The sequence below is a fragment of the Pongo pygmaeus genome, chromosome 3 (genome assembly GCF_028885625.2).
Source record: "Pongo pygmaeus isolate AG05252 chromosome 3, NHGRI_mPonPyg2-v2.0_pri, whole genome shotgun sequence".
NCBI lineage: Eukaryota > Metazoa > Chordata > Mammalia > Primates > Hominidae > Pongo > Pongo pygmaeus.
Window position 1 is genome coordinate 5,810,782 of NC_072376.2, and position 26,649 is coordinate 5,837,430.

Below are 26,649 nucleotides of genomic sequence, written 5' to 3' on the forward strand. Positions count from 1 at the left end.
TCAAAATATATACATATAATAATTTACAAAGCGAATACCAGACATAGGGGCAATTTACCGTAAAAACTTCCGTTTGCATCTCTAAAGGTTAGGACATTTTACCCACCAGCCGTTACTGCTCCCTACCAAAAGTATCGATAACTCCCAGTTTTCATCTAATACCCAGTTTTATATTCCAATTTCCCCCACCTATCTCTCAAATGCCCCGTTTAAGCTGGTTTGTTCTATCATGATCCAAATAAGTTCCACACATTCAACTCAATGACGTCTTTTAAGCTCATTTATTCTCTAATAGTTCAGTTCCACTTTCTTTTTTTTCCTCCAGGCTCGAATTAATTATATTATCATCATAATTATACTATTATCTTAATTACTGGTATTAATTGACATGGTCATTTGTCCTGTACAACATCCCACCTTTGAGGTTTAGCTGTTTGCGTCTTTCTACAAGGGGCATATTACCTGGCAAACAGTAGGTGTTAATCAGCACGGGTTGAATGGTTTCAATGGCAGAAAAGCAAAAGAATAAAGGTTTGGTCCTTTACTCAAGTGGTCCTACATTCACTAATGTAACAAGCAGGCAAAACTCCACTTGAGAAGCCACCAGCTCGCGCCCTGAGATCCTGGGGAGGGCATGGGCTCCAGCCCTGGGATCCCGGGGAGGGCACAGGATCGAGCCCTGGGATCCCGGGGAGGGCAGGGACTCTAAGTCTGGGATCCTGGGGAGGGCACGGGTTCCAGCCCTCAGATCTTGGCTGTCAGAACTGCACTCCAGGCCACGCGGTGCTGAAGCGGGAGCCAGGCCCTATCTCCTGCGGGAACTCCGCCTGGGGGCCGGCACCGGGGCCATAAGAACACAGGCCCTATCTCCCGCGAGAACCTTGGGGGCCGGCACCGGGGCCATAAGAACACGCGGCCCCTGCTCTTCCAGCACCTCTGCTTTTGGGGGTATGCGCCACAGCAGCACGGACCTCGGTCAGGTTATGAAAACGTGTGCATTTATGAGCTTTAGCTGTGCCCCAATGTTTTCTATACGCTGTTCTTAGTCTGTTTTTCGTGTTTTGAGAAAACTGAAGATAACAGAAAGGTACAAAACACACACCCATATTCCCATCATCCAGCATCAAAACGGCCAACATGTCGTCCCATTTGTTTCCTGGGTTTTGTTTCCTGTTTCACCAGAACTCACTGGTTGAGACGGAGACCCCAGTGCCTTCTCCTCTCCGCCTCGGGCGCCTGGAGAAGCAGCTTCGAGGTGGAGGCGCCTTCCCAAGCGGTTGCCTCCGCGGTTATTTATCGAGCAACTGCGCCGCCGTTTGGCTGGCGCTCGCGCCGAGACTTTATTTTCATTTAGCAAACATGGAGTGCTCCGCGCCGCTCTGGAGCCGCGGTGTGAGGGTGAACAGGGCTCCCCACGCTCGTTCCCAGAGCAAAGGAAGGCCCGGGATGTCAGCGTAAGGGCGGGTGCGAGCCGGGAAAAGACAAGCTGCTGGGGCGCTCCTACCCAAAACCCGGTTCTGAAGTCCCTCCCGGCCCGCAACGCGCGCGCCCCACCCCGGCGCTGGCCCCGCCCCTTCACGCTGCCTCCTCATTGGCTCCTCCCGGCATCGCCGCGCCCACAGGAGGCTCCTCCCAATGCTCACTTCACCTTTCACCTCTTCGGGGCCTCCGGTAAGCCTCAGGCCCCGCCCACCGGGGGGTGGGGGAAGATGCTCTTCCGTGACCCACAATTATTGGTGACTATTGCCTGTCCATAACAGGAAAAGCGATTACGGATTGGCTGAGGCGAAGTAGTAGGGCGGAAAGGTGGGTATAGCTGCCTGCACGCACGCTTGGTGCGTGCGCGGCGACGGCGGCAGGCAGTGGCAGTCATGGCGGCTCAGTGCGTGAGGCTGGCGCGGCGCAGTCTTCCTGCTTTGGCGTTGTCTCTCAGGTAAGGGGCACTTGGTCTCCCTGGGCGGAGGTGGGAGCGCGACCTCCCAATCCAATGGGGGCCTTTCCCGGCCCCGGGGCCTCCTTCCCGGCCTCGGCCCCGGAGCTGGGCATCTCCGGGCTCGCGGTTCCCCGCTGCGGGACGCGGACCGCCCTGCTGGGGCCTGCTCTGCTGCCAGGCTGCCCGCTCAGGGCTTGGGAAGCATGGAGCGGGCGGGCGCCGTGTCAGGAGGAAAGGACCGCAGCGCGGGGGCATCTGGCTCGGAAGGTACGGTGGCCCACGTGCGCGTGTGGTCCAGGGCCTGCGGCGACGCCTCGCGCGCATTCACGGTCTCGGCGCTCACGGGCGCAGAGGCAGCCGCAATTTGTGCGGTTGAAGAAGCGACCAAAGAAGCCCGAGGTTTGTCCAAGGTCACGCAGCGAGGCCGAGCCCTGCCGGGTGTGCCCTGGGCAGGAGCTGTGGTTACTCATTTCCGTGCGGCAGCTCGAGGCCGGGGCCACAGCGGTGCTCGGGAAACTTCGTGTGGCAAGGTGCGTGTTGCCCGTTCACGGGCTTTTTCCACTTGGCCTCGAATTCCTTCACTCCGCCTTCTCCAGCGTCTGAGGTCAAAAGAGCAGTCGAAGCTGTGCCGCTGCTGGGCGAAGAGTTTGTTTAGACAAGGGCACATTTCGGGCCTGAGGGCCACGAGTCAGTGCCTTTTTTTTTTTTTTTCTTCAAACGTGCCCCTTCTGCTTTTTAAAAGTTCTACTTTAGAAGTTAGTATGGCAAGTACTTGCTGGAGGAACTGCTTAGAACCAAGTTATTGATTAGAGAAGCCACTGAGGGCCAAATTGGCCAAAAGCTGGGCAGTGAGATGTGGTTTTTCCCTGAAGGAGAGCAGGCAGGAGGAGAGCAGGCAGGTGAGGTGAAGATCACTTTCAGTCGAGGTGATTAAGGGGTAAGTGCTAGTTTAATAAATTATATCTTAAAAACATAGGAGCCAAGAGCAACGACCCACGTGGAATACTTGAGTAAAAAGACTTTGGTCAAGTAATTGGTGGTTTTGTATTGGAATTAATTGCCAGGAAAATGACCACCAAGTCAGCATCATTTCTGTCTCTAGAATGGTAGTTTTGTGGAAAGATGCTCAACTAGGGAAAGGCAGGAGAGCTGACTGGTAGTCATAGCTCTCAGAGTAACTAGGCTTTCTGAGACTCCGTTTCCCTCTGCAGAGTGAGATGGCCCTGGGTGTGGGTCCTGTTGCATTCCTGGCCACACTTTGTGTTGGCTGTGCTTCGGAAAGGGGTCTGTGAAGAGCTGACCTGCAGAAAGGCTGGTGGCTGTCACACCCCCAGGCAGAACAACTGGAGAGGGAGGTGCGCTTCACAACAGTACACTCAGTTTTTATTTAAATTCTTAGCTTTTTAAATTCACAAGACTAAAAATATAAAATGGTCATCGCTCTCCACCCCCATGGCAAGACTGTAATGGATGCTTCCACTCCCCTTCTTTCCACAGATCTAAGATATTAATAAGTACACAGGATCTCTAGTTTGTCTTTACAAAAATAGGATCCTGTTTTGTGTATTTCTCTGAAAGTTGCATTTCTTAACAAAACATCCAAAGTGTATACAATAAAGGGCAGTTTAACTCATTCTTAGGAGCTGCATAATATTCCAGATTGTGTTAGCAAGTTTATTCAACCATTTGCTCACTGACAAACATTGTTTCCAACTCGTCGCTCCGCAGTGCTGCAATAAACAGCCTTGACTGAGTTCTGTGTGCTGGCAGCCTTCGCCTTCCTATTCGTTGAAGCAGTTTTAATCTGGGAAGAAAATTGAATGTAGCTTATTCTCAGATTGGACTGTGGCCTAATTTAAAAAGAGGTCCTGGCCGGGCGCGGTGGTTCACGCCTGTAATCCCAGCACTTTGGGAGGCCGAGGCGGGCGGATCACGAGATCAGGAGATCCTAGACCATCCTGGCTAACACAGTGAAACCCCATCTCTACTAAAAAAATACAAAAAAATTAGCCGGGTGTGTTGGTGGGCGCCTGTAGTCCCAGCTACTCGGGAGGCTGAGGCAGGAGAATGGCGTGAACCTGGGCGGCGGAGCTTGCACTGAGCCGAGATAGCACCACTGCACTCAAGCCTGGGCGACAGAGCAAGACTCCATCTCAAAAAAAAAAAAAGAAGTCCTCTGGTCCTGCTGAAGAAATCTAGATTTTAAGACTTTATTTTATCATTCATTAATGGCTTTGTGACCTGGGCTTATCACTTGGTCTTGGTCTATTTCACCGGCACATACCCCATGCTTTCCTGTCTTCATGCCTTGTCCAAGCAGTTTCCTCTTCCTGAAGCTGCATGCGTCCCATTGTCCCACCTCTGATCCCTTTTTTGTAACTCTTACCTATCCTACAAAGCCTTTCATGGTCGTCCCTTCCCCAAGCTAGGTATCTCCTTCTACTCTGAGCCTCCCAAAGCACAAAGCACTTAGTTCTCTTTTTTTTTTAAATCGCTTTTTTTTTTTTTTTGAGACAGAGTTTCTCTCTTGTCGCCCAGGCTGGAGTGCAGTAGCGCGATCTCAGCTCACCGCAACCTCCGCCTCCCTGGTTCAAGTGATTCTCCTGCCTCAGCCTCCCAAGGAGCTGGGATTACAGGCATGCACCACCACGCCCGGCTCATTTTGTATTTTTAGAAGAGACAGGGTTTCTCCATGTTGGTCAGGCTGGTCCCGAACTCCTGATCTCAGGTGATCCACCTGCTTTGGCCTCCCAAAGTGCTGGGATTACAGGCGTGAGCCAGCGAGCCTGTCTTAATCACTTTTAAATCCCAAATTACTGTGCTTTGTGTTTAGATACCTTTTTTTTTGCAAGATCTCTGCTGGGTCTGTCTTTGTTATCAGGATCAGCAGTAGGCCGGCCTCACTCTAGTAGTAGCTATTCCGTAAGTATGTGGTTAGGTCTGGGCAGACTGTCTCAGTCACATTAGAATGGAAAGAGGAGGTTAGTACTGTTCTGTACCAAGTACTGTAACTTGGCACATTGACATGTAAGTTTAGGCATGTATTTACAGAAGATCTTATAAAAATAAAAAAGACAGGCACAGTGGCTCATGCCTGTAATCCCAGCACTCTGGGAGGCTGAGGTGGGAGGATCACTTGAGCCCAGGAGTTCAGGGTTACAGTGAGTTATGATTGTGCCACCAGACTCTAGCTTGGGTGACAGCGAAACCCTGTCTCTAAAAATACATGGAGAAGCCAGGCCCGGTGGCTCACACCTGTAATCCTAGCACTGTGGGAGGCCAAGGCGGGCAGATCACTTAAGGTCAGGATATCAAGACCAGCCTGGCCAACATAGTGAAACCCCATCGCTACTAAAAATACACAAATTAGCTGGGTGTGGTGACGAGCAACTCGGGAGGTTGAGGTGGGAGTATCCCTTGAACCCAGGAGACGGAGGCTGCACTGCACTCGAGTCTGGGTGACAGAGCAAGACACTCTCTTTCAAAAAAAAAATACATATAGATATAGATAGATAGATAGACCAACCCTGTCTCTAAAAAATATATATATACACGTTTATCTTAGATCTAATAAAGGCACATTGTATATGACTTACAGCTTTTATATTTACTAGTATAGCTTCTATATGTCAGGTACAGTGTGCCTTTATTAGATCTTAAGAGAAATGTTTTCTCCCCAAGTAATAGTAAACAGTTTGAAGCTATTTTAACTTTCTAAAATCATACACCTGACTTTAATAAGCATAAAAACTAAGTGTTCGTTTCTCATGTGTGGACTTCCCTGTAGGCCATCTCCCCGGTTGTTGTGCACAGCCACGAAACAAAAAAACAGTGGCCAGAACCTGGAAGAGGACATGGGTCAGAGTGAACAGAAGGCAGATCCTCCTGCTACAGAGAAGACCCTCCTGGAAGAGAAGGTCAAGTTGGAGGAGCAGCTGAAGGAGACTGTGGTGAGGACTGTGAGGCTCCTGTCGGGGCGGGCTCGGCTGAACTGTTTCTCTCCTGGGCCACATAAAGGTTCCAGGTTTCATTGGTGACAGACTAAAGCCAGAGTTAAGCCCTTGTCCACGGCCTGCAGTGGGCCCAGGTGGCAAGTTACTGCCAAAGCAAAGACTAGAACCCAAATCCTGTGCAACTCTGGTTCTGGCAAGAGAATAATCTTTACACGCTGTTATTTGTCATTGAATTAAAACTTAAAATCATCTTTACAAATGAGGAATGCTCAGTATGGTTGTTTAGGCTGGGACTTAGGAGAGGAAGCAGAAAATTCCAAGTACAAGAGTTGGGAGCAGGAGTGTGGTTTTATGTGATGCTCTCATAGGCCGGTAGGAGTTTTATGAACTAGTAACATGGATTATTACTCCATGTGAAAACACATAGGTGGCACAAATCAAGTTCCTTAAGGATTTGAGAACGACATCAAACCCTGAGTGCTGGCACCATTCCAAACCCGTTACATATGTTAATCCTGGCTGCCAGGTGCGGAGCCAGGGCTCGAACTAGAACTGGACTTGGAGCTCTTGCTCCTTGCCACTGCACAGTGATTACCTGAAGACTGAAAATGGATGCAGTATAGCGGCAACTTAGTAAATGTTAAAAAGCATTTACACAGAGCAACTTCGTAAATGTTCAAAAGAGAAAAGCTAGCTGGGCGCAGTGGCTTACCCCTCTGATAGCACTTTGGAAGGTTGAGGCAAGAGGATTGCTTGAGTCCAGGTGTTCATGACCAGCCTGGGCAACATAGTGAGACTCCATCTCTAAAAAAAAAGTAAAAATTAGCTGGGCGTGGTGGTGCACTCCTGTAGTCCCAGCAACCCAGGAGGCTGAGGTGGGAGAACTGCTTGAGCCCAGGAGGTTGAGGCTGCAGTGAGCCGAGATCACACCACTTCAGCCTGGATGATAGAGCAACACCCTGTCTCAAAAAAAAGAAAAGCTCAGATGAGTGAGCTTCCAGGAAGGTGGTGAGACATGAGGAATATACTAGAACTCAGATGATGATTACACAAGGAATGTTTGAACTGAGCCACCTCTGGGTAACACTGAATATAGCAAAAGATCATGAGTGCAGCTTTTATTAAGCTTTCATTAAGCTGCCCTCCTTAGTCACATCTCAAAGGCAGTGATATTACTTCTGTTTTGACTTGTAGTTAGTTACACAGCCATTTTCCAATCAAGCTTGCTTTCCTATGACTTTGTTCCATGTTAATATAAATCTCCCGGCCAGGCGTGGTGGCTCACACTTGTAATCCCAGCACTTGGGAGGCCGAGGCGGTCGGATCACAAGATCAGGAGATGGAGACCATCTTGGCTAACACAGTGAAACCCCATCTCTACTAAAAATACAAAAAATTAGCCGGGCGTGGTGGCAGGTACCTGTAGTCCCAGCTACTCGGGAGGCTGAGGCAGGAGAATGGTGTGGACCCGGGAGGCGGAGCTTGCAGTGAGCCGAGATCGTGTCACTGCACTCCAGCCTGGGCGACATACAGAGCAAGACTCCGTCTCAAAAAAAATATATATATATATATATAAAAATCTCCCTTTTTTTTTCTTTTAGGAAAAATATAAACGAGCTTTGGCAGACACTGAGAACTTACGGCAGAGGAGCCAGAAATTGGTGGAGGAGGCAAAATTATATGGTACTTTCAAGATAACATGGCGTTGATTCCGGAAAGAAGATAATGGGGCGGGGAAGGGGAAGCTCATGCATACGGAAGTGTCAGAGAGCAAGGCTGTGGGGTGGGGGATCCAGCAGTTGCATCCCCTGCATTTTTTTTATGATGGCTCAACAGCAAAGGTGTCTGGAGGAGCAGAAATCAAGTAGCTGAGACTAGCATGAAGAACTGTAAATAGGTGTGTCCTCCCCCACACAGAGACCTCGGTGGGAACCTGCAGCAGGTCAGCCTCTGATGCCCATCCCCTTAGCCCTCCGGAAGTAACACTGGCATCACTTCAGAACTCCCGGTGTGCTATATGCATTGCCACCTTTGGATGTTTTTGTCACTGTCCTTCCCATTTTTACAGTTGAGATCATTGAGGTTTAGTCACCTGCCACACATCACAAAGCTGGTACGTAACCCCAGGCTCCCAACTCCACAGGCTGGTGTTTGAGTGCTGCCGTGGATCTCTGCGCGACTGACACTGGGTATTAGAGATGCGGAACCTAAGGCTCGAGGGAGGGTAAATGGCCTGGCCTGGGTCAGACGTTGAGAGGCCACATGGAAACTAAGAGCCAGAGTCTCTGTCACATTCACAAAGACTGAGGTGCTCATTGAAACTTTTTTTCCTGGATACTGTGGCCTGTTTCTTGGTATTCCGCCTCTCTGTGGTAATGTGCTTTGTTGGTTCTTATCTTTTCTGACCTGTAAATGCCTGGGCTCTTGGGACTCAGTAGCAGGCCTCTTCTCTCCCCTTGCTCTGCTCCCTGGGTGACGTACACACTCTTAGGGGCTTAATGGCATCCACACACAAGTCTCGGCTTCAAACTCGGATCTTCTGAGTTCCAGTCCTCTATATCTTACTGCTTGCTTGACATCTGGGCTTGGATGTCTCAAGGGTATTTTCCCCTCTACTGCACTCCTCTCTTGACATTTTAGTGAATTCTAAATTTAGTAAATTGTGGGTCTCATCCCACAAATAGCTTTTGAGAGTTTTGTGTTGTTTTTTAAAGTTATTGAGCCATTGGAATTCTGAGGCGACTGATTTGACAAGTTATTAAATAGCCTCCACATCAGGTCAGCAGTGCTCACTTTGGAATTGCCCTGTGCAGTTGGTATGGAGTGCAAATGATCTTCTTTAACTTCATCCAGGCATTCAAGCCTTCTGCAAGGACTTGTTGGAGGTGGCAGATGTTCTGGAGAAGGCAACACAGTGTGTTCCAAAAGAAGAAATTAAAGACGATAACCCTCACCTGAAGAACCTCTATGAGGGGCTGGTCATGACTGAAGTCCAGATCCAGAAGGTGTTCACAAAGCATGGCTTGCTCAAGTTGAACCCTGTCGGAGCCAAGTTCGACCCTTATGAACATGAGGCCTTGTTCCACACACCGGTTGAGGGGAAGGAGCCGGGCACAGTGGCCCTAGTTAGCAAAGTGGGGTACAAGCTGCATGGGCGCACTCTGAGACCCGCCCTGGTGGGGGTGGTGAAGGAAGCTTAGCTGCTGCTGTTGGGGTGGGTGTTTTTAAACTCACTTGATGTAACTCTTAAGGCTGGTTCATTGTTTCTTATCTATGAGTACGTGTGACCTTTTCCCAAACCCTATTGGAAACCTTAAGTAACCAGTGGCTAAACAGAAAATGAAGCCGGTTGCACAACTGCACTAATGAACTCTAATTCAGGAGTCTGTTCTCTTTTAGTGCCATGCATTGAATAGTTCCACATACTTTCAGAAGAGCTCAGCAGGGCCCTGCCGGGTCTCCCGGGCATCATGAGTAACGTGTCTGCTCAGACTCTGCTGACACCAAAGTATTTTAAACAAATAAAAGGTCTTGGGGAATTCTGTTTGGCTACCTGGGCACGCCAGTCTGCACCATGTGTCCCTGCGGCGCGTGAGTGACTGTCATATTTAGCCCGTCACATTTCATTCGCTGAAGGAAAGGCGAGAGAGTTGAAACATTTTTCTTACTTAAAAAAAATGATCTTTGTGAAGAACGTAGTTCGTTTGTCTTCAGTCAACAGCGGCTGAAACCGACCACTGAGAAATGGGCGTGGGCACTGACAATTCTCCCCCATTATTTGGCCAGGAATTGAGCTTGGCTTGGCAAAGTTCCTTTTACCCTGTTCTGTTCATCTAAATGCAGACATATTTAAATCATATTCAACTAGTTACTAATGACCTCAAGTTGTATTCCCTGGCAAAATGGACTTTCTCAAAATAGGACTGCACGCTTGGTGTATTTTAAATGTTAATGTTTAATTTAAAATTTTTATTTAAGAGGATTAAAGCCCTAATGTTTATTTTCCTACTTTCTGAAAACAACTTTGTGTCCTCTCATGGAGATTCTTTCCGCTGAGGCAAGCATGGCTTAGCCTTCCCATTCTCTACTCCAGCCCTGAAGCTGTCAGCTTGACACGTGCGTGCGTGCACAGTCACATACACACATACACATGCTTCTACACGGAAAGGGAGAGCCACACTCCCAGTGCAGCTGCAGCCTGTCCTGGTAAGAATACGGAACACCCAGGAGCCACAGCAAGGGCACAGGATTTGCAAAATCATCTTGCCAAAGGACTGTTCCTCATTTACATGGTCATCTAGGGCTTAGAAAAAGGCTGAATGATTGGAGTCTGTTACAAAACAGAGAAAAGAACCTTTCGCTGCCTTTGCTTCTAGAATTGAAGATGCTCGTGAAGGCTATTTGCTGCACAGAAAAGATGGGGCACAGTTTATTTCACTTCTAATTTTCAAAGACGCAGGTAATGGTCCCATAATCATCTTGGGATACCGTTCCCAAACATGTTCCACCTTTAAGATGCCTTAAGTTCATTTGGTCAGAAACAACTAAAGGCAGCATCGTATATTGAAGAAAACATGACTGGGAGCTCCAGCGCTGCCTGTTTTCACGCTGTGGGGTTGTGAGTGCATCATCACCCCTGGAGCTCCTGAGTTAAATGGAGGCTAAGAAAAGTAATTTATCAACTCATTTCTGTGAATGTTTGCAGTCTCCTACCGTCTCAGCTAGAGCTGCAGTTGCTAAAAAGCGCTTAACTCGTAACCTAGAGGCAATATAGCTTAAGTAGCAAAATATTTTTTTACAGTAAGCTTCAGTCATCCATAGTCACTATAAGTTGGTTATTATCTGAAATGCTTAGAACCAGAATTGTTTCAAACTTGGGGGTTTTTCAGATTTTGGAATATAGTCAAGCATGGCTTAACCACAGGGATGTGTTCTGAGAGATGCGTTGTCAGGCAGTTTTTCCTGTGAACACCATGTGTACCTACATGTACCTAAAAACAGATGGTGTAGCCTACTCCACACCTAGGCTATATGGCGTAGCCTGTTGCTCCTAGACTGGAGGGCACGTTACTGTACTGATACTGTAGGCAGCTGTTAACACAATGGTATCTGTGTATCTGAACATAACGTAGTAAAGGTACAGTGAAAACTGTGTTCTAATATGTGGCCCCTCATTGACTGAAAAGAGATTCTCTGCTTGACTATTTGCATTATATTTGCTGGTTAAGTATCCCCAATCCCGAAATCCAAAATGCTCTAAATGAGCATCTCCTTTGAGCATCATGTAGGCGGCACTCAGAAAGTTTCAGATTTTGCAACATTTCAGATTTGGGGATACTCAACCTGTAATAGGAAAATGTCTTTTAATTATGTGCATATTTACAGTGGGAATTAAAGATTTGTTTAGCTACATTCTAGTAGTTACTGGATTTAGCATAATTGCAGCATGAGTCAAGTGTCATGTGTGAACAGTCAAAATCAGAACTGGAAGTCTCAGAGGCATCTGAAAGTCGGCCTGGCTTCCTGAAAGACTCAGACCCGTTTGGCTTTCTCTGGCTGTACTGCTGCTTTGAGGGAGAAGAACACCTGGCATGAAAGGGTCTCTGCTTAAGAGAAAGCAACTTTAGGTCGGGTGTGGTGGCTCACGCCTGTAATCCCAGCACTTTGGGAGGCCGAGGCAGGTCAATCACCTGAGGTCAGGAGTTCAAGACCAGCCTGGCCAACATGGTGAAAACCCGTCTCTACTAAAAATACAAAAAAATTAGCTGGGTGTGGTGGTGGGTGCGTGTTAATCCCAGCTACTTGGGAGGCTGAGGCAGGAGAATCGCTTGAATCCGGGGGGTGGAGGTTGCAGTGAGCCAAGATTGTGCCATTGAACTCCAGCCTGAGCAACAAGCACAAGACTCTGTCTCAAAAAAAAAAAAAAAGACAAAGCAACTTTAATCTTCTGGAGGAAAAACTGGTTTGATACAAAGTACCAAAAGTATGTCATGTGACAGTCTGTATCTGTGTTTGAACTGTGGCTCACCCCTAGCTCTGTGTGGCTCCAAGAAGACATCTGATTTCAGAACCAGAGGTAAGAAGCAAGCAGTGACACTCTTTTGTTCTCAACTTGTTTAATATGGAAAAAGGTCATCAAAACGGTAGGCAGGGTTGCTGTTTTTAATACATTCTTGGGATGTTGGCCATTCAGACAGCATTATTTCAAATAGATGAGTTATCCAACTTTTTTTGACTCATAGTTTGCTTAGATTTGTTTTTTTTTTTTTGAGATGGAGTCTTGCTCTGTCACCAGGCTAGAGTGTAGTGGCGTGATCTCAGCTCACTGCAACCTCCGCCTCCCAGGTTCAAGCAATTCTCCTACCTCAGCCTCCCAAGTAGCTGGGACTACAGGCGTGCACCACCACACCCAGCTAATTTTTGTATTTTTAGTAGAGACAGGGTTTCACCATGTTAGCCAGGACGGTCTTGATCTCTTGACCTCGTGATCCGCCCACCTTGGCCTCCCAAAGTGCTGGGATTACAGGCGTGAGCCACCGCGCCCGGACTAGATTTTAACAAGACCTAATTCCATGGGATTATGGTGGCTAATTTATCATGAGAATTAAATATAAAAATGTGGAGGCTCTGAGCTGCCGACAGAGGTAAGGACTACCGTGACGGGAATAGTCGATGGGCTGACAGGCAGCCAATCACATTACCATTCCTTTGTGACAAAGGGTTAATACTTTAACATAAATTAATTATACATTCATCATGGTGTTTTAAAACAGTCAAGCCTAAATAAATTCTTCATACCATCAAAAAGATATACATACTAAAAACCTGCTTAAGCACAAAGTTTTTCATTTAACAGCTCTTGGCCTGGGCCATACACATTAACAGGGATCTTCTGCTTCTTCAAGCTTAATATAGTAAGTCTGGCAATCATTTTATATAAAAATAAGATTAAATTTAAAACCTCACCAAACTAGGATCCTGGCGTTGTAGAAAATCAGGGAGACACCAGAATAGCTAAAACCCATGGTTCTCAAGCAAGCTTACATCCAGTCACCTGGAGGGCTTGTGAAAACAGCTCGCTGCACCCTGCCGCACACCACTTTGATTCAGGAGGCCAGGTGGGGCCTGCACCTCTGCATTCTAACAAGTTCCTAGGGGATGCTGCTGCTGGGCCAGGAGTCCCACTTTGAGAACCACTGGGGCTAAGACAACTGTAAAAACTTAGCACCATCTCCATCACTGTTCAGTGGTAGACAGCATGAGCTTGCTGTCATCCACATTTATTCTGCAGGGGGGACAATGTGGAGGTGGCCGTCATGATACCACTGCTCAGTACTTTATTGTCAAAAGAGAAGTTCTGGGCTTAGCTAAAAGAGCACTTCTCTGTCAGCATGCAGTATAGTTTACAACTAAAGCCATGTACAATATATTTGAAATGTTTTATTTAATGCTGAAAATTTTACCCTAAGGGACAGTAGGATGTGTAAAAAGAAAGGAAAAGGCACAGTAATTAAGTCATCCTTAGAAATGATGAGGTTTTCTTTCTTTCAAATAACTTCACTTTAATGTAACTTCAAGCCCAAACATTCTGGGAGGTAAACAGTCTCTTGGTACCTGCGGGGCCCGAGAGGCAAGTCAACCTCCTTGAAGAACGGAGCGCTGGAGTCTGAGCACTCCAAAGACTCTCTTTAAAGCAGGGTCTTGGACCAGAGAACCCTGAGCAGCTGGAAGACAAAAGACTTCCTCAAGTTTCAGGAGGAAGGTACCGTGGACATCCTTGAAAGAGGACCCCAGAGAAAAACTTGTAGGCAGGGCTGGGAAGAAGCCATTTCTGAGTCCGATTCAAGACAGTGAACAGAGAGCAGCTCGAGGCTTAGGGTACCACCCGGGCTCCCTCGTGCTCCACCAGAACCACCGCCAGCCAACCGGTCAGACGGCTCTTGCCTGGCTAGTCTGAGGCCTCAGCTGGCACGGGCATGGCGACACTCTTAAAGATGCCTACTAGCCAGGCGGGCATGCTCATATTTTCAGTGGAAAGGTACTTGCAACTGAAGAAAATCCTGAGGAAGCTGACGCCAGAATTCAGAACTCTTAGCCTTGAACTTTGTACAATGGGTTCTTCCAAGTGAAATGCACTGCACGTCTAACAGCAGCACCGAGCAGCCCCGGAAAATGGGCTGAGAGGGCCTGGCAGTCCACGCGTGTCCTATGTCCCTCCCGCTAACGTGCTTTCCCATTCGTGGGGACGTGGTCACTATGGGAGCCTGCCCAAGGGGCACGGCTCTACCCAAAGTGAACCAGCAGGCTCTGGCCGTATTCAAATGGGTCGCAGGGTCAGCTCTGGGGTTTGGGAACTGCACGCTGAAACTGCTGCCGCCGGTGAAATGGAAGGTCATCTGGTCGCTGTGTTCAACAGATTCCTCTTCAGTTCCCAACAAAATGCCAGCCTGTTGTCCTCTGGCCTGATTTTCCTCATCTGCTACACAGCGGAGGAGTCTGGGCCCAAGCTGCCCCCATGTAAAGTGCCGCGTGCCCGGGGCTGTGCTGGGGTCAGCTGTGGGCAGCGTGGGCTCAGAAAACGGGAGCCTGCAGGCAGCCCCGCCTGAGAAGAGCTTGTGTCACCAGGAAATAGCTGGTGGCTTGCGGGTCCAGCAGGAAAACACTGCTCCTGTCACCCGCAATAGCTTTTGTACCAAAGGGAAGAACACTCAAAAGGAAATTATCCAATCTCACAATAAGCTCCCAACTGAACAGGTAACGGCGGAGCATCATCTCAGTGTATGACTGGCAGGAACTCGGTTAAAATAGACACATTTGCTTCCCCCGTGATCCAGTATAAGATTGTTACTATTGCTTCTTTCAGAGGACCATGAAAAGAATTTCTGTCTTAAAAAAAGGAACTCAATTTGTTTAAAAAAGAGCAACAGTGGGGAAGCGGCTCCCCTCCCCCAAGTCATTTTGGCTGGCACACTGTCTGAGCATCACTCTGGCTTTCAAAGCGTCTCAGCTTCAAGACGCGTCCCTGGAGATCCAGCCGCTTTCTGTGAGGAAATTCAAAATCCTTTTCTTTAGGACTTTGTCCAGGTAGCTAGGAAGGCGGCTTTTGGAGGGGATTCCTTGCCGCTTCTGGAGGTGGTCTTTAATTATAATAGTCTTCACAGTCACGTAGCGGGCTGGACTCAAGTTTAAAGAGCTGCAGAGCACCTTCTCACGATCTGACAGGAGCTCGAAGCCTGGAAGGTTCTCAATGGCGGCGAACTCGCTGTCTTTGCCGTCCTCCTTTCCCCGTTTGGAGCCGGCTAGGTTTTTGTTCTCCTTCCTCTTCTCCCGTTTATGCCGCGCTGCCTCGTACTCTGCCGACTCTTCCATCTTGGTGATCCCGTTTCGCCGGTACCGCTGCAGTTCTCGGATCTTGGCCCGGAGCATTTTTTCTTTGTGCATGTTTTCAAAAAGGTCATCAAACTCCTTGCATGACATGAACTGGTACAGCGGCCTCAGCTTCAGGCGCAGCTCCTTCTCCTCCTTGGTGATCTTGCGCTTCAGCGCCTTTTCCTTCTCCTTCTTGTCCTTCCCCAGGAAGGCTGGCACCAGATTGTAGTCACGGGCGATGTTCTTCCGCCGCTGTCTCTCTTTCAGCTTCCGCACGTACATGTCCACGTGGGCGCGCTTCAGCTCGATCTCCACGTCGTCGTCGTCATAGTTGACAGAGAGCCCGCTGATGAGCGTCTCGGCATCCTGGTCGTACTCGATCTCGTAGTCATCCCGCAGCGGCATGTAGCCCAGCTGCTGCTGCTCAGCCACGGAGATGTCCAGCGGGGGCAGCGGGGTGGTGAGGCTGGGTGAGAGGGGGCCTCCGCTGGGACAGGTGTGGTCTGTCACGCGGTTGGGGATGGTGTCGGGGATGCAGGCCTTCCCCAGGTTCCCGTGGATGTACATGCTCACGTAATGCTCCATCACCTCTTGGGGAGTCCGGGAAGCACCGACATGGGCAGCCATATCTTCCTACGATGACAAAGGGCAGAGGTTAGTTCCAACATCAGGGTGCCAGATTTAGGTTCTGCACAGATTCTCTTCACGTTTTCACAAAGGCTGACCTAGAGTACTTCCTACAGCACCGTCACCCACCCTCCCCAGAGGCATTCGGTCACACACTCTCTTATAAGCTGGGCTCGGGAGAGATGACAATGTTGAAGCAACACACGCTGATTCTGTACATGAGGAAGTGAAGACCCAGAGAGGCACAAGCTGGCACAAGGTCTTGGGGTGAGCTGGTGGCAGAGCTGAGGCCAGAACCCCTGGCTGAGGTCTGGACTTTGTTCTCGTTCCCCACCTGGGACCAGAGGAGCCCACCTGGTACTGCCGTCAACGCTGCACTCAGGGCCTATCTGAATGTCCCAGGAACACAGCTGGGCAGGCCAGGGAATGCCTGAACTCGCCTCATTCAGACTAGAAAACGGGCTTGTCCCAGGGTGTGAGGCCAGGCCAAGTCCACGGCACTGCAGGAGGGGACCCAGTTCTACCATGTTGCCGCCTGCTGGAATAGAAAGGGCCAGGACACATCTGTGACACTTGTCCTGGCCGCACACCCATCCTGGCCTTCATGCGCCAGGGGGGCTGGCGTGGCCCTTTCCTAGGCAGTGACTGCAGAAGATGGGCCTGTGGCTCTTCAAGGGAGCAGGCCTTCATTTTTAGCACCTTCCACGGTTAAGCAGCTGGCTGGGAGTCTGCCACTGGCTGAAAGCATTCATCATTCCTACAAGAGGGTAACCCATAAATATAAGGTTTAATGGGAGGAAACTGTATAACTCCCTCAATCTTTTCCTTCTGCCGAGAGGCCTCTTCCTCAAAGTCAACCGCTAAAGCCACTTCAGAAAGTAACTGCCCAAAATGCGCACTCATTCCCTGGCCACCGCCTCTCAGCCACCCAGCCCCCACATGCCTCTGCCCGCCTGGGTGTGGAACCAGCGCTGCAGTGCTGCCTGCAGCACTGCCAGAGGCCCAGCTGAAACCAGAGGGACCGCCACCCCATCCAGGCTGATGACTATGAGCTGGCGTCTGGGAGAGAAGTGTTCTGGGCTCCAGGAACGGATCGGATCCCACAGCTGGGGCTTCCTCTGGCACACATGCCTGGAGCTGAGGTGCTGGACCCTTCCCCCCGCCACCTTGGGCCCAGGAATCCCCAGGACTCTGACTACAGAAGGCAGTACCAAAACTCAACTGTGGGCCTCTTTGAGAATCATAAAGTAAAAATATTAGAGCTAAATGTTGATTCTGGTCTTTGGGGACAATGACTGCTTCTTTTAAAAACCTCACTGTTTGCAGCAAATCTGTTCATCTTATTTCCCCAGGAAGCATTTGGCCTAAAACAAAACACAACACCAAGTCAAAACTATCGCCGGCAGCTACTGCCACTCTGTGTGACCCAGGCCCATCTCTGAGCTTCGGGTCTGTCATTGCCAGAAGAGGAGACACGTGCAGCCCCACACACCTCACACGGGTAAGAAAAGGCTTCAGGGCCAGAGTGGGCCCCACACAGCGAGCGCGAAGTCCCCTCTCACGGAGCAGCCGGGGCAGACGCCACCAGGAACTCATGCTCTTCCCCCACAACCTTGGGGCCAGGGAGCCCCAGGAACCGCAATGGCCTCTGAAACAGATAACTACAGGCCGTGTCTACCTAACGGAAAAACACTCCCTAACGCCCGCCCTTTAGGAAGGAAAGGGTCATGTTGGGTGAACATCCTGGGGTGTCTGGAAGGTGGGAATTTCTATCCCAACGCCTCACGTCTGTGCTTCCACCCCGCAGGCGGGCGGCAGGGGCAGAGCCGGCCTTGGCCTGTGCAGCTTCTCCAGCCCTGGACACCAGCTTCTGTCCAAGGCTGCGGAGGGGCTGCTGCATACACAGCCAACTCAAGAGGCCAGTCTCCAGGAGGCTCCGATGGCTGCTGCACCAGGTTCCCAGGCACGTGAGGCTGGGTGTCCCCCTTGTCCCAGAGGCTCCGTGGTGCCAGGTTGCTTACCCAAGGTCACAAGGTGAGTCTGTGGGGCCCCCCTGGCATTGGCCCTGGTCTCTCAAGCCAGTGAGACTAGCAGGAAGAGGCCTGCAGACTTCTCACTTGCAGAGATGTTTTTAAAATATTTTACTTACGGCTGGGCACGGTGGCTCACGCCTGTAATCCCAGCACTTTGGGAGGCCGAGGCGGGCGGATCACGAGGTCAGGAGATCGAGACCATCCTGGCTAACACGGTGAAACCTTGTCTCTACTAAAAATACAAAAAATTAGCCAGGCGCGGTGGTGGGCACCTGTAGTCCCAGCTACTCGGGAGGCTGAGGCAGGAGAATGGCGTAAACCCGGGAGGTGGAGCTTGCAGGGAGCCGAGATAGTGCCACTGCAGTCCGGCCTGGGCGACAGAGCAAGACTCCGTCTCAAAAAAAAAAAAAAAAAAAAATCTTACTTACTTGGTAGATTTTCAAGTTGGCAACACTAGGTCAGCCTCCAAAATCCTTCAAAAATCTGGAAGTCTGGAGCACAAACCCGTCGGCGTCAGCCGGACTCCTCAGTGTGCCTCGCAGGGTCTACAGCTGTCCCTGGCTCCTGCCTCGCACCTGTCAGGAGCTTCCCAGCACCCAGCCAGACATTGCAGGCCTGGCAGTGCCCACCCTGCTGGAGGTGCCCTTTGCTCCTCATGCCCAGGCTCGGGGCCGGGGTCCACCTGGTAGGGCAGTGAGGACACAGGTGCAGCCACAGCGTGTGCTCCGTCTCGGCAGCTTTCCCTAGCGCTGGATGCTGTCAGCTTCCCTCCCACAGGGAAGGTTTATCCAAGACCAGGTCGCAGGGTCCAGGAAGCCTTCAGTGACCCCCAGGGCCGGGCTCAACTCTTTCCATCAGCTGTGGTCCTCTCAGCTTGTTTCCTGACCTGCCATCCCTCCTTTTGCAGATTTTACCAATAAAATTTAAAACAACAGCAGATAAGCGCGTCTACACCCATCTTCCCACTCAGCTCGTGCATTTCCCACGAAGGAGGAGTGTTGTTACCGCCTACGGTTTTCAAATAAGGAAAGTAAACCTGAGGGTGAGCCCCTGCCAAGGGCACGAGGCCAGTGAATGCTGAGCCACTTCAACACCAGGTAATGTGGCTGGGAGCATACACCCGTCACCACGCGCCCCCCACCATCCAGCGATGCAGCGCACACCAGGAGGGGGTCCTAGCCGCTTCCTGATGTTGTGATGAGAGGCAGAGCAAAGCCGGACACTGGGCTTCTGCTCTTCTTTCTGGAACAAGCATGTTGGAGACGTGCCGCAGCTCAGGCTGACCCTGCCCCCGTGATGTGCAGTGAACGCAGGCCTTTGCACCCAGCGTCGTGCCCGAGGCTGCCAGCCCTGCAGGCTCCGGAGCATCTCCTGTCCCGGGCGATGCCGCAAAGCCCTGCGGCTCTGCTGTCCCTTGGTGGCCCCACTGCTGTCCTTTCCTCACCCCCATCTGGTCTGTGAAGGACGAGGCAGAGGACAGCTCATCCCGGCCCCAGGCTGGGCTTCTCCCGGTGGTTTGGGGCCAGGCGTCGTCTCCAAAGGGAGGCCCAGCACCAGCTCCTTTTTATCCAAATGAAGAAGTCTCAAAAAGCCAGGAAGGCTCGGTTCCCCAGGGAGCTGGGTGTAAGGCAGGGCGTCCCACCAGGGAAGGGCATTCTGTGGGCAGAGATCTTAAGGAGCAGCTGGGCACACTGGTGGCCCCTGCAGGGCCAGGAGGCAATGGAATCCGTGGGACAGGGGACTGGACTATGTCCTAAAGGACAGGAGGGAACCACTGGCCCCACAGGCAGAGCAAGGTAAGAAACACACCAGCCACAGGCTGCAGGCGGCAGCACGGGAGGGCTCTAAGCCGAGCCCACGCATGCATTTCCCATCTGCACAGGCCAGAGAGCCCTGACATGTCACCTGCCTGGCCACTCCACAGAAGCGTGCACACATGGGAGGGCCCCACCTGCCACCCAGGCCACCAGCCCCTCTTAGGAGCTCCAAGCCCCACCTCCATGCCGCATGGGCTCCAGGCTGACTAGGCTGTCCTCATCACATTCCACAGCAAAGTCACTCCAGCACCTCCAGTCTCAGCTCAGCCTCAGACACTGGGCTGACTAGGGCCACCTGCAGCTGGCGGCAGGACAGAGGGGCCGGGCAAAGGTAGGCATGGATGCCAACAGCCCTCAGGGCCGGCACACCAACTCAGTCACGGCCATGCGGTGGCCCCTGGCTCTTCCCTCTTCCAGCCTTGTCTGTCACCTTTAAAGAGATGACTTGAGGACACCGGGTCACCCTGTCTCTTCCCCTTCCCTCCTCCCTGCTCCAACAGCTCAACTCTCAGCACAAGCATCCCTCTGATGCCAGAGGCTGGGGACTTACTGGCTTTGCAGCCACTGCTTCCAGGTGTCAGACCTTTCGGAGACCCCACTGTCTCTGGCCACTGCCCCCAGCCTGTTCCAGTGGGCAGCCCTGCAAGCCTCAGTTCTAGGTCTCTCTGAACTCAGAGACCTCAGTGACTTAGAGTTGTCATTGGCCCTCAAGGTGACTGACACCTTCAGGTCAGATAAGGCTACCTGTGACAGAGATTTTGAAAGTGGCATTCTTCACTGTAGAAAACAGCAGGGCGGTTCCTCAAAATCACACACAAGGCCGGGCTTAGCCTAATCCCAGCACTTTGCGGGGCTGAGGCGGGAGGATCACTTGAGCCCAGAAGTTCATGACCAGCCTGAACAACATGGCAAGACCCTGTCTCTACAAATAATTTAAAAATTAGGCAGGTGTGGTGGTACATGCCTGCAGTCCTACTTGAGAGGGTGAGGTAGGAGGATCGCTTGAGCCCAGGAGGTGGAGGCTGCAGCGAGCCATGACTGTGCCACTGCACTCCAGCCTGGGTGATACAGCGAACCCCTTAAAAAAAAAAATTACACACAGAACCTAATCTAGCAATTCCACTTTTATTGACTTGAAGAGATCCCTGAACACCATGTTCATAGCAGCCTTATTCACATTCGCCAAGAGGTGGAGGCAACCAAATGTCCGTCACAGTTATGTAGATAAACACATTATGCCACACAGATGACAAGGGATTGTTCAGCCATGAAAGGAAGGCCGTGCCGACGCATGCCAGAACACAGATGATCCCTGATGACATGAGGCAAAGTGAAATACGCCAGTCGGAAAAGGACAAATCCTGCAGGACCCACGTATATGAGGTCCCTAGCGCCACAGACGGGAAGCAGAATGGGGGTGCCAGGGACTGGGGAAGGGGGAGGGGGAGTGAGTGTTGAATGGGGACAGAGTTTCAGTCTGGCAAGATGACAAAGTTCTGAAGGTGGCTGGTGGTGATGGCTACACAACACTATGAGTGGACTTAATGCTTCCAGACACTTAAAAAGGGTTAAAATGGTAAATTTTATGTTACACATATTGTACCACAATAAAAATCAATATGTTTTTAAATAATTTTGAAGTTTTATAAAGTGACATGTCTTACCACTCTACCCCAGTGGTTCTTAAAGTGGGGTCCCACGGCGGCCGCATCAGCAGCACCTAGGAGGTTGTTAGAAATGCAGATTCTAAGCCCCACCCCTGACTCAGCAGCTTGGGAGGTGGGGGTGACTCATGTGAGTCAGGCATCCTGGGTGTCCCACTGTGGGCTGGAGTTGGAGACCACCTCTGCGCACCCTGCCCCTCCCAGCCACTCTCCCATCCGGGCTGTCCCTCCCCCTCCTGCCATCCTTAATGGCCATCCCTGGAACCCCAGCAGGATGCTCGGGCTGGGGCTGACACACAGTGGAGCCTTCTGCCCCGGCAGGGAAGGTAAGTCCCCCCTTCCCATGGTTCCCAACCGTGCCTCACAGCTCCCTGGGGTTCTTTCCATCCATCCAAATTTCCAGACCTTGGCCTCAGAGGTGACAATCCAGCAGATCTAAGGGGATCCTGGGGCATGGCTGGTGAACAATGAAACGGATGGTTCTAGGCATGGAGTCAGAAGCCTTGGGTTGAAATTCCACGTTCCCACATCACCCACAGTTGTTTCCTCGTTTGTAAAAGTGGGGAGCACCTGTCTCAGGGATTAGGGGAAGGGGAGATGGTGAGGGAGCATGTGTCAAAGCACCTGCTCAGGGCCTGGCACTGGTGAGCAGACACTGTGTGATCACAGAGCCTGAGCCAGCTTCAAACCCCAGCAACATTCTTGTACCCGGCACCCAGGGCCTTTCACCAGCTTCCTCCATCACCCCAAGCTGGCTTTTGCCTGGCCCTGAATACACCAGACTCTTAAAACACAAAACCCTTCCTTCCTCCACACTCTCCTCTACCTGCACAGCCATGTTGTGTCCTTCCCTCTGCAAGACATCCTGAGGCCCACTTGCCCACACAGCACCCGCCAGGTGAGGCAGCTGTCTTCCTCCTAGCCTGTTCTCACCACAGGGGCTGGCGCATACCAGGCCCCGAGGCAGTGCTAACTGAATGAATGAGTGAGAGAATGAATGCACGCACAAGGCAGTGACCATCGATGTGTCTGGCCTTCTGCCACCTCCTGGGTGTCCACCATCATCTCAAAGGGTGCAGCTCTACTCAGGACACCCCACCTGGCTCCAGGAAGGAGCCTGAGTGTTGACGTGTGTGCACGAGGCCTTCCATGGTTCACAGAGAACTTCACATGCTCATTTGATTCAAAACCACAAGGGCCAGCTTGAACTCCACTTCCCCACCAAAGCCCTCCTGACCACCACCTGCAGAGGAGCACTGGCCCTCCTCAAGCTCCTCAGTGTCAGTCCAATTTCTTTGGCAACCAATCAACAGCTCCGGCTCCTCTGCCACCACTGCTACTTGCCCTCAGCTGTCACCTGTGTTTGTGTCTGTGTTCCTGTGCTCCAGCAGGGCCTGCGTCCTCTAACTCTTGGAATCCTGTGCAGAATCCATCACAAACCAGCCATCTAGAGATGCCAAACCCCGCTAATCTGACTCTAGGCCACTGCTTGCCAACTCTTTCCCACTGTTGCCAAGGTCCTTTTAACCTGTTCTCTCTGCCCCTCGCTATCAAACATACACACCAGCACACGGGTTGTCCCTAAGCCCCCAGGTGTCACTGTTAAACCTGCTCAGCTACATCCCGTCCCCTTCAGGCCCTATCCCCCAGCCCTGGTACAAAGTGTGACCACAAATCTGCCAGATTTGGCCACAACTCACCCTCTCCCATGAATCCCACAGGTAGTTGTACAACCCCCAGGCCAGGTGTCACCATTTGCCATCTGAAAGTAGAACTCAACAGGTCTCATCTTTCGTCACATCACTGTCCCCCGCGCCCACACCATCTCCTTCCACACTCACAGTCGCAGCCCATGAGCTCAGGCCCTGCCTCCACACTAATCTCCAGTGAATCAGGTCAAGCCCTTCCAGTCCATCCACTCCTGCGGTGGCACCGATGGCCTCCCAGCCTCTGACCCACATTGCTTAATGCTCTCACCCAGAATGGGTTAGGGCCCAGGCTTTGGAATCACACAGGCCTGTGCTCATTCCTGGCTCTATCACATGAATGTCATGGAATCCCTGACAAGGCGCTGAGTTTCTTACAGCTGCTGTTCTTCAACTGTAAGAATAAGAACCCCCCCACCGAGGGCTGCTAGGAAGATCCCACAAGACACATATGGGAAGAGTCTGGCCCAGAGCAGGCAGAGGCTAAATATGCCAAAGTGGGAGATGCCAGCTCTGTGCACATAGCTGGATACATGCTCAGAAGAGCACCACCCATCTCAGAGCTGCAGAACAGCCTCAGAGGAAGAAAAATAAAGGCCCCGGGGGATAACGCAACGAGGTTCTGCCAGGGAGATGGCAGCACAACCAAATACTGGTGCCTCTCACCACTCCGGGGGGGTGGGTGGTCACGGGCCAGTGCAACCCCTGAGCCCTGGCTGCAATGCAGGCTCTCAGGCCTCGCCATGACCTCGCGCTGGTGCAGTGGGAGAACGCCCTGACCGCAGCCTGGCCAGGCCCGCTGTGCACCAAGCCCAAGCCCCATGCTATTCCTGTCCTGGTTCTGTCTCCTCTAACAGCTGAGTCAGAATCTGCATTTTCACCAGCTCCCCAGGTGCTCTGTGTGCACATTAGTTCGGCAAGTACTGTTGTAGAAGAGGCCTCTCCACTTCTAGCCTGGTTTCTTCCAAAACCACGTAGATATTTTTGTTCCCCAGGTCTTGTGTTCTGTGTATTTTCCACAGTGCCGCAGGGAAGGCAGTGCAGACAGTGTAGTTAAGAGTACAGGCTCTGAAGTCAAACTGGTCCGTCCAAAGCCAACTGCCAAGGGCTGTCGGGAAAATGTCCTGAGATACGCACAGATATGCCGGCAAGGCTACTAACGTAGAGATAAGTGCTGGGATGGTGAAGGGAAGGGCCCTCTGAGGCACTGATATTTAAGTGGAAGGATCAATCCTGGGCCGTGATTTGCGGGGAGAGCACTCTAGGTAGAAGAAATATAAAACGATCAAGGGAGGTAACAGACGAGATCTCATTGCTCAACACTTCTAAGGCTGCCTTAATTGAAGTAAAAGCCACTGAGGCCAGTGTGAGGCGCTTTGTGCTTCCAAAGCTCACTCCGGTTATGGTGTGTGGAATGGGGGAATGGGGTGGAGGGGGAATAAGGAACAAGGAGGCTCCCAAAGTGGTCAAGGCAAGAAGTAAACGTAAACATCAGCCAGGACTACGGCTGTAAGAAGTGCTTTGTTCTGGATGTACTGTGAGGAGACAGCTGATAAACTGGATCAGGAACTTAGTGGAACAAGGAACTAAGAAGTCGAGAGGACACTGAGAGGCAGGTAGGACAGGGAGGCGGCTGGACATGGAGGGCTGGTGCTAGGGAAGAGCTCTGGGCCTAGGTCCAAGTCAGTACCACACTTTAAGCTCCCTGAATGCAGGGATAAAGCCTTCTCTTTCCTTCAGAGTTCTCTGCCACTGTAGGATCTGCACAGAACACATGCTCAGTGCATATTCACAAACAGCATGGAAGGACAAGGTAAGACAGAGTTTCTGAAAAATGGAGATCCCAATGCTGGTGGCCATTAGGTAAGAGTTTGTAAAGGAGCATCTTCTCTAAGGAGCTGGGAGGAGAATCAAGATTCCAGGGCTTCAGAATGAGCATGTGAGGCGGCCCTGAGACTCACTCACTCAGGAAAGCAAAAGGCAATCAAAGCAGCCCAGGCAGGACTGCTGGAGAGGTGGCAGCGAGATGGATGCTGTTCTGAGAAGCAGGCACCTGGTGTAGCAGGGGAAGACTCTGGAAAGCTAAGGGCGCTGGGGGTGTCTCACTCCCCTCCTTCTCAGGGTGCCTGGGGATGGCCACATGTCTTTGGTGGTTATGAGCGGGAATACGGCTAGAGATTTTCTCCTTTCTAAGACGGATGCAAGCTTCCAGAGTGGAAGGAGAGCTGAGAGAACAACCATGTTCCTCTCTCAAGGACAGAACCTAGCACACGATGTTGCTAGCGTTAAATGGATCCAGTCCAGCTCTCACCGCTCCCCACACAGAGCTGTCTCTACAGAAACCTCAAAGTTAAAGAGAGCAAAACCCAAGCCCCAGCCCTCCCAGGCCTCCCAGGCCAGGCCTCTTTGTTCTTTCTTTACTGACCACCCGCACAATGTCGTGGGTTGTGGGGACCCAAGCATAAACCAGGTACACTACCCACAAAAGACTCTGTGCACTGGCGGACCACACAGGGCACACGCATACAGTGACAGAAAGCAAATGGGACCGCCCCGGAGACCCCGAGACAAGCCGCAGGGCGCCCACCGTTCTCCTTCCCTGGTGCTCCCACCACTTTCTGTCGAGGCTGTGGGCCTGCCTGTCTCCACGAACTCAGGTAAGGCACCGAGTCTTGCCCAACGTCTGCACTCCGCAAACGCCTGTGAAGGCGTCCCTGAAGGTGAGGGAAATGGCTCTGCTGTCAGAAGCCAGCGTTCAAAGCCCCACTTGGCCCCGTCTCGGCTGTGTGACCTTGGGCGCGTCACAGCCTCTCAGAGCATAGGTTCCGACAGGTGCCCGACTATAAACCGGCAGCGTCGCCCTCCCCACCTCCGGGGCCTTCCGGGGTGCGGAGCGAGCGAGCAGGTCCAGCGCTGCCTGCGCGCCCCATTACAGGAGAGGCGCGGGCCTTCCAGTGCCCTAGCCGGGACCCGGCCCCCGTCGCGCCGCTCACCCAGTTTCCGAAGCCGAACTGCTCGATGGCGTCCAGCAGCAGCTGCTCCTCGCGACTGGTCCAGCCGCCCTCGGCCTCGGGCCCCCAAAGCGTGAAGCGCCCGCCGTCCACCAGCTGGTAGCCGTGGTAGCGGCGGTGGTGGCCGATCTCGGCGCCGGCCGAGAAGCACTCGGGGCACAGCTCGATGTCCTGGCACTCGGTGCAGCGGAAGCGCAGCGGGCTCACCTCGGCCAGGCAGTACACGCAGTACTTCTTCCCCAGCTCCGCCATCTTCCCCCGCTCGCCGCCCGCCGCCCGGCCCGCCGCAGCCGCCGCGCCCCCGGCCGTCAGCGCCCCGCCGCCCGCGGGACCCGCCGCCGCCGCCGCGCACGAGCAACCGCCGCCCGCCGCCGCGGCTGCCGCCACCGCGGCCCCAGCCCAGCCGCCGCCAGAGCCAGCCAGCCGGGCCGCGTCCCGCCTCACTACGCAGGCGCCGTCCGGCCCGGCCCGGCCGCCGCAGCCGCCGCAGCTGTCGCCCCGCCGCATCGCGCAGGCGCCCCGCGGGCGCCACCTTG

At 52.0% G+C, this 26,649-nt stretch overlaps 2 protein-coding genes and 1 long non-coding RNA gene across 3 annotated transcripts; 2 read left to right on the top strand and 1 right to left on the bottom strand.

The window, feature by feature from the left end:
- Nucleotides 1–1,646: 1,646 nt before the first annotated feature.
- Nucleotides 1,647–9,908, top strand: GRPEL1 (GrpE like 1, mitochondrial). Its single transcript, XM_054484045.2, has 4 exons — nucleotides 1,647–1,933; nucleotides 5,721–5,883; nucleotides 7,488–7,569; nucleotides 8,740–9,908. Exons 1-4 carry the CDS (start codon nucleotides 1,872–1,874, stop codon nucleotides 9,084–9,086), a joined length of 654 nt encoding a protein of 217 aa, XP_054340020.1. The 5' UTR covers nucleotides 1,647–1,871; the 3' UTR covers nucleotides 9,087–9,908.
- A 2,077-nt stretch (nucleotides 9,909–11,985) lies between these two features.
- Nucleotides 11,986–26,598, bottom strand: TADA2B (transcriptional adaptor 2B). Its single transcript, XM_054484046.2, has 2 exons — nucleotides 26,096–26,598; nucleotides 11,986–15,888 (listed from the first exon to the last, which is right to left on the bottom strand). Exons 1-2 carry the CDS (start codon nucleotides 26,363–26,365, stop codon nucleotides 14,896–14,898), a joined length of 1,263 nt encoding a protein of 420 aa, XP_054340021.1. The 5' UTR covers nucleotides 26,366–26,598; the 3' UTR covers nucleotides 11,986–14,895.
- On the top strand, nucleotides 16,964–21,477 carry LOC134739399 (uncharacterized). The gene is made up of 3 exons (XR_010126002.1): nucleotides 16,964–17,383; nucleotides 17,690–17,916; nucleotides 18,823–21,477. It is a non-coding gene; the product is annotated as an uncharacterized LOC134739399 (long non-coding RNA).
- Nucleotides 26,599–26,649: the final 51 nt, after the last annotated feature.